This window comes from Phalaenopsis equestris, unplaced genomic scaffold, assembly GCF_001263595.1.
Source record: "Phalaenopsis equestris unplaced genomic scaffold, ASM126359v1 Scaffold001321, whole genome shotgun sequence".
Taxonomy (NCBI): domain Eukaryota; kingdom Viridiplantae; phylum Streptophyta; class Magnoliopsida; order Asparagales; family Orchidaceae; genus Phalaenopsis; species Phalaenopsis equestris.
This window is the reverse complement of record NW_018165760.1, coordinates 284347-292178: the sequence shown is the minus strand read 5'-3', so window position 1 is coordinate 292178 and position 7832 is coordinate 284347. Positions and strand designations below refer to the sequence as shown.

Below are 7832 nucleotides of genomic sequence, written 5' to 3'. Positions count from 1 at the left end.
TATATATATCTATCTATCTATCTCTTATTTCTGGATTGGATGATTGATCATTCATTTTTTTGGCATGTCGTTAATTATATCTATCTTTAATTGCATAAAGTCATTTATTTAACGCAAAATATTGTATAATGATTGTCATACATGAAATACGTTTCATTTCTTTTGGATCGACTGTTCGAAGAAGATTAAATGATAGCTATGTGATAATACAATTTAAATTTTAATCTTTTGTCTATATCAATTCAAAATGCGATTACATTTCCATTATCGAGTATAATTCAAATCATTGATTGAATGCCAATTGCTATCTCACCCTAATTGACACTGTTTTGTAAATCAATGGTGTAATAGTGGAGGATGATTCAATTAGATATATTTCTCATCAGCATTCATCATAATTTTTAGATATACTTCTCATCAACATTCGTCATAATTTTTACTAGCGAGGATTGAGTGAGTGAGAAATTAGTTTATCTAAATCATCGCGAAACATACAATTTTACTTTTAATCCTTTGATATTCATTCTGAGCAATAACTATTGTAATTTACATAGAATAATCAATAAAATATATTACAGAGCTCGGAAATAAACATTAAATAAATATTCATTTTCAATAAAAATTTTAATTTGCAATTGGTAGAACTTTCTTTATAAAACATCCAAAATTATACAATCAAAATGTTGTACTAACAAAATTAATAATTTGTGTCCTGATCTATTATCTTTTTTATCTTTCTTGAAATTACACTTGTAATATGCGATGAGCTCAATACTTAATAAGATCAACAATATGTAGGTTGATGTGTGACTAACACGAGCATTCATATTTATAGTTTTTATTAGTTTAGTGTAGCAGCAAAATTGAACAAAATATATTTGGATAGTTAACTAAATAAAAAAAAAAATTTTCAAAGCATTAAATATAACCTTTTGCTGGAAATAATTACAATTCTTAAATGATTTATATACTATGCTTGTCCATTTCATACTTAAATTTATTTGTTTCACTTCTATTTTTTTATGTTTAGTGCCCATGATGTTAGAAATGTCATAATATTTGTTTAAGCTTTGACTCATTTAATTTATGGTTTGTTTGGGGCAGCTGCAGCTTATCAATAAGTTGCTACGCAACAGTTGCCCCAGAAAGTTGTGGACTATTTGTTTTTTGTGGTTTGAATAAAGCTGTGCGACAACTGTTTCTAGACAAATGACTATTCTGCCCATGTGTAGTAATGTTATTTGTAACAGAACTGTCATAACCATATATTTGACACTTTAGAAGTAAAAATCTACATCATAACAGTACAAAAAATAAGCTTTATGCCTCGTTTAATAGTGAATATCAAGATTTATAAAAAAAGAAAAGAACTATTAAAATTATAATTAGTAGAATGATAATATTGATTTTAAAATTCAGCCGACGTATGTTACGAGCTACGCGGCCTTCAGAGATGCTATCCATTACCGATCATTGTCAGCAGTGGAATCTGTCAGACTGTCTGCCCACCAGAAGAAGTTACACTTAAGTGATTTTTCTGCAGGCTCCTATAAAACTGTCTCCCGCAGCTATGCGCCTGACGTGACGTAAGTAGGGAAGTATGAAATCCGCAGTGAAAAAGCAAACATCGGGAGGTTCTTAAAATCATGGAGCTCATATTTCCTAAATACTATAAAAGACAATCTATTAGTCATAAAAAAAGCTGAAATTGCTAAAGAAGAAATTAATATACCAACTAACAAATCTGACACTACAATAAGACAGCAGACTTTGTAAAAAAAGGTTCTTGGTAGACTTTAACCAATGTAAAACCAAACTTGTGTGTGTCACATATGCATATCACAAAAAAATGCTATCTAGAAGTCTTTAAAAACCATATCACCGAAAAAAAGAGAGGAATGTTATTGCTTTTCTTATGATTTCAGATGTGACACTGACTAATAGTGACTAACAACTCATCTAAAAAAACTCTTAAGGTAAAATGTCTCATCATTGACCTCTTAAACCCACCGAAAGAAGAACCAGTGAAATGCAAATGGAAAAAAAAAAACACTTACAAATACCGTAAAAAATTCAAGCAATAAATATAAAATGTAAAGTATAAATGATTTTGAATAAAAGAAATAAAGTACAACTAGTAGAAGAAATACTCTAATCACCCTTCTACTATCACATCCGTAATTTTTTCTTTCAACATTGTCATCTCACAAACACCTTCCCAATTTTTAGCACTGGTGGAAGCATTATTCTCAAGCTGTGACAAAGAATGTCTAAGACGACACTCAAATGCCTTTGCAGGTATAGACTCATGATCCTCGTCCTTCTTACGAAAGTCGATGTCGTTGCAGGAATGATGCTGCCAAATGTACTTGTGGAGAGTCATCTTGAGAATCACAATCTGCACCTATTTGTGAAATGGGTTGGATGAGGTATCGCGGAGTATAACCAATTTTTTCTTCTAAACACCAAAAGTTTTCTCATTGACATCGCATAAGGAGGAATATCTTTTATTAAATATTTCTTTTTCTTTCTTTAGTTATATTGCTTGCTCGCTTAAAGTCCGGTATGTGATATCTCGTATCAGGAAAGGGCTTGAGATACCCTCGTTGGAATGGATATCCAATATCAACCAAAGAATATTTACTAGATTTGAATTTCATAATTATTATTAAGCTAAAAGTTAATTATGACATTAGCTGAGTCTCAAGGTTACATGCAGGAGGATGTGGGAAGTTGTAAGTGATATTTCGCGTCACAATTTTGAAAATTTGACTGTCATATGCACTGTTGTCTCAACCGGTTATAACAAAAGTGAATATTATGTTGAAGTTGCATACAACCATGATATTTTGTGTCGGGAACCCATAATAGATGATAAATACAACCTTCTCATTATTTGGAACACGTGCGTCAATCTGTGTTCTATCAATTGCCTCAATACAATCCTGTAAAATAACATTGATTTTGTAAAAAAACGTTTTTTCAAAATTGAATGTAATAAATTTAAGAGATTTACTTAAAGAATGACATATACCATGCATCGTGTAAAATATCTGTGGGGATCCGTTTGAACGTATGATCTGTTGGTTTTATGACTTGTGAAGAAAAGCTCACAAGTGCCCTCAACCCCATTGAGAAGTACCTGCAAATTATTTTGGAAAAATCGCTATATTGCTCCTTGTATTAATTCATTTTTGGATAATATGAAGAGGATTATCGCCAAAACTTCTCTGGAAGTCATGGAAGAGCCATGAAGTTCATGGTTTTTGTGTAGTCTCTCCAACAGATCTTTGTCATGCGGAATATATGAAGATGTCATGCGGAATATATTGCTAAATCTTGTTAGACGGTCCACAAGTTCCCCAACCTATTTGCCCCCAACATATGAACATGTCATGTAGGGGGAGTGATCTATGTATGAGTTATAATATTCACACATCAAGCTTACAACAGTTGCAGTTCTCATTCCGCGTCTTTCTCTGGTTACATCCATGTAGATCAGTATCGTACTGGCTAACACAGAAACATCAATGAATTTGCCAAAATCATATAAGATTATGAAAAACACAATAAACATTTAAGCATCCCCGAATAAACCATGTCCCAAGCAGTTAAAAAATACAAAGAAAAATGAAAAACAATAAATAAATAAAAATGTCCCAAGCGATTGTAAATAAAAGTCTCTCAAATGTTCATGCACTCATAAAAGCGTTCTAGATATGTCACCTTATGGTTATCAGACATCTTAACGAAAAGATTTCTACAAGTTGGATCTTCAAGCAGCTCTATCTCAAGCATGTACAGTGGTTCATCCTTAAAAATTTTCCTAGTTGCATTCAAAATTTGTAGGACCTAGTCATTAGAATTTGCTTGAGGTGTGTGGGGTTCAACGTTGCAAGATGAAACTAGCTGTGATATCTGTCTTCTAAGGAAAACATCCCCAACTTTTTTTTATTCTCAACCCACAGACGCTTAGAACGGGAGGTGGACTCAAGTTCCTGGAGGTCCGGGCTGGGGACTTCGGTTGAATCACATGATCGGTCGGCTCCCAAGTTCTTGGTGGTGCCACAAAACCTGTCTCATTCGGGGCATTTACGCAGTTGCCCGTAGTAACGACACCTCCAAACATTTGATATAACTTCTTCTCCAACTCAGGATCAAAACCACAAATCTTAAGTTTATTTACTGCGGGCACCACCTACAAATTCACAACTTACACTTCAATTTAAAAACAAAATGAAATTGACCAAACTAGGAGACGTGTCAAAAACGCTTACGACAAGTCTTTCTATCCACCACTTGGAAGCATCAATGGTTCGTTTCACCGGATCCCATTTTAAGCCCGTTGATCCTTTTTTCAATGTCTTCCAAAATTTTCAATCTTTCTTAGTTGAACCTACTTGCTCTTCAATTGCATCTGTCGTACTCTCTTCCTGTATTTTATTTTTTTGATAATATTTTGCCAACCTTCTTTGTTGAAATATGTAATAGGCCTATTCCCAAATCGATCTCCTTGAGGTAAATGTCACAAAATATCTTTTTTGTTTTTTTGTCCCACAATGTAGGCGTATCAACCTCTTTGGTCTTAGCCATTTTATTACTAAGCTAAAAAAGACAAAGTTACATAAATAAAATGCTCATACCCACAGCCCACAGCCACCACTCCAACCCACTACAAAAAACCATCACCTCAATCCACAACCAACACCTCAAGAAAACCAAAAAACCACCATGTATTTTTCTTCTAGAAGTGTTGATAATGATCATGGCAATGATGATCAATCATAATGTACTTTTGAGACATTTTCTTACAGGTGGACACTCGTGTAAATAACTACTATCATGCGGTAAACAATCAGCAAGGAGGATAAATCAGCATTTATTTCCAACCTTTCTTTAATTGTTTGGTGTGTAAATATGCTCATACAAACCAAGCAATGCTTAGCTTATGCTCACTTGTATATTTTTTTAGGAAGCTTATGGAATTATAGGCTTTAATTAAGCTTTAGCTAAAGCCACTTAATCTTTAAATAACAAGCATCATCTAAAATAAATTTCACCATGTTTTTTTGAAGCTATATCTGATTCAAACTAATTTTTTCTTGTATTGCTTGTAAATGCTTAAATGGCAGAAGTTCTAATGATCTAGTTTCGGCAGTTATGCTTGTTTCTTATGAATCATTAGCAGCTGAACAAATTTAAAGCTATGTAGAAATCAGTAAATGTGTGTTTTATTGATCTCTCGTAAAGCTACTTGTTGAGCAGTAGAAGAACTTGTTCTTGAAAGTTAGTTATGCTTGTTTTATTTGTGAACTGCTTCATTTTAACTGTGGTGCTCTATTAATGAGTTCAAATCAGCCATAGTCAAATTGAGTGTGGATCTGCTCTTTAAGCATATTGTTCATTGATCATATTGGTTTGTGTAAATGGCTTTTGATACTTCCCTTATACACTTGACATCCATTAAAATGCAATTCTTTCTTTTGTTCCATTTTATACTATGCTGATTGTAATCCAGTATAAGATATGTACGATTACTGCACCCTCATGTTCAGGTAAAAACCGTGGATCCTTTTTCTCATAGGCCTGCTAGGAGAGAAACGAACACTATGCCACAATGGGCTGGATCTTGTTGGTATGTCATCCAATTCATATACAAGTAGCAATCATTGTTTAATTTTCATTTATGTTTTCCCTTTTTTTTGTTGATATTTAACCTTTAAATCTGAACTTTTTGATGGCATTTAGGAAAGAAGAAACATTGTGTCAGACTCTACAAAGAATTTATTTGCTATTCCAACTTACTCTTCCATCAATATCCAGTTTATAATTAAAAAAAATATATGCAACACGTGTACTGTAGATGAAGGATGTTGGAACAAACTCAAAATGTAGTTTGCTTCACTACCCATTTTTCAAAGTAGAAACAATTGATGTTGCTGAAATGGTTTCTTAAAATAGTTCAGATTCATTTCCTTAACCAATTAAGGTAGCCGAAGAAAAAGTTCTAGAATTTTTTTTCTTCTTATTGATTCCCTTTTTGATAAAAAATCTCCCTCCGCTTTCTCTCTGTCACGACCCAACCTCATAGTTTAGAAATAATCAAGTCAGGAACTATGGTTGGACGGTATTAACATTTAATTTACTATTCATAGATTTCTAGACACTTCCAATATATAAAAGAGTCACTAAGAAATCACAAGTATTCCATACAGAAATCAGAACCTCCAAAAATAATAATAAAGTTTGTGGACAACATCCAAAACTAGCATATAACTGTATATCACTATTCTGAAGAAAACAATGCAAAAATAAACTACAATCACAATATAACTTGATACATATTGGCATTTGTTCTCCTATAAATTAAGCCCCTCCTTCCGGACATATCAACACGATTTTTCATTTCCTAAAAGAAATTATTAAATTCAATAGTAAGTTTTCACGATATAGTGAACAATTTGAATCTTAATATGCATTAATTTATAATGCTAATGCTATGCATACATGACCAAAAGAAATGTAATTCCTACTTATTCAAATATAAATTTTCATTTTAAATTTAACCATTCTCATTTTAGATTAAATTTTTACCATTATTAAGCTCTTTAAGAGTCATATTAGAATTACCGTTATATTCAAATACATCCTTAAACTTATACTAGTACATATCTTAAAAATATTGCACCCAAAGGTACACCTTTATCATTTACTTTATCGTGCACTGACACATTATATCCTCTATCATTACCATTTGGTGCAATCCTATATGACTTAAACTTTTACTTTTCATTTCTTTTTATACTTTCATTTAAGGTTATTGAAACCACCATTTTCCCTTATTGATTTTCACTTCATTCATTTTAGCAATTCTTTCATTCACAATGTCTCATATCATAATATCAGGTATAAGAAGCAATAATATAATTATTGGTTAGTAAAATCTCAATTTAATACTCATACAAAAATAATTACTCACATTCGCTTGCTTTTTTCACCAATTCGCTATCTCCAAATCTTCTAGGTTAATCTTTTCAACCTTAATTGTTATTATAAATTAATATTTTATTAATATTCATTTTAAATTAAGCAAATTAAACTTTAATTTTAGTTAAAATACACCTTATTTTTTGAAGTGATTCACCCCGTCGATGTTGAAACTGTATCTCCTTCACTCAATTACATTCTGAATTTAAATACAACTACTATTAATACTTAATTAATAAACACACACATATATACAACTTTTAATTAAATTATAATAAAAAAACCTAATTTTAACTTTTATTCGAGTGACTGCCTAATCCATGTGCAAGCTTAGCAGGGTGCCTTCCTCTTTTACACGAGGCTCGCGAACCTTATTTTTCTCCTAAGCATAGTCTACCACTCCTTGGAACGCACAATGAAGCCGCACGCTTCGTCCTATGGCTTCTTCTTCTTCCTTTATCTTTGATCACGGCTCAACCTGACACCACAAGCACTCTCCACCGTCGCCTCTTTCTTCCTCTCCTTCCTCTGCACGTGAGCATGGTGTCGTTGCCTCTTCGGCTAGGGCTCGACTTGCAAGGCTTGGCTGACCTTCCCACACGCACACAAGCTTTTCTTTACTTCCTCCTTCCTCCTTTCTTGACGGTTTGAAACTTTTTTTCTTATTTTATATATATATATAGGCCAAACATGGAACGCGGGCAGAGTGTTGCGGTCGCAATCGAATGCGGTTTGTAACACGATTTAGTGAAGCTCAATTAAACGTCTTTATTTGAGAACTCGGTTGCAAAAGCACCACGTGGGATCGAACCTGTGACCTGAGGGGACTTATAGTGAATATATAT

At 32.9% G+C, this 7832-nt stretch overlaps 1 protein-coding gene across 4 annotated transcripts in view; it reads left to right on the top strand.

The window, feature by feature from the left end:
- Window positions 1–7832, top strand: part of LOC110034000 (leucine--tRNA ligase, chloroplastic/mitochondrial) — a 162253-nt gene that overhangs the window by 75221 nt on the left and 79200 nt on the right. For all 4 annotated transcript variants that reach the window (XM_020738211.1, XM_020738210.1, XM_020738213.1 and 1 more), the window contains one exon: window positions 5556–5635. In XM_020738211.1, coding sequence (XP_020593870.1) covers window positions 5556–5635 — 80 coding nt within the window. The remainder of the gene's footprint in view (window positions 1–5555; window positions 5636–7832) is intronic.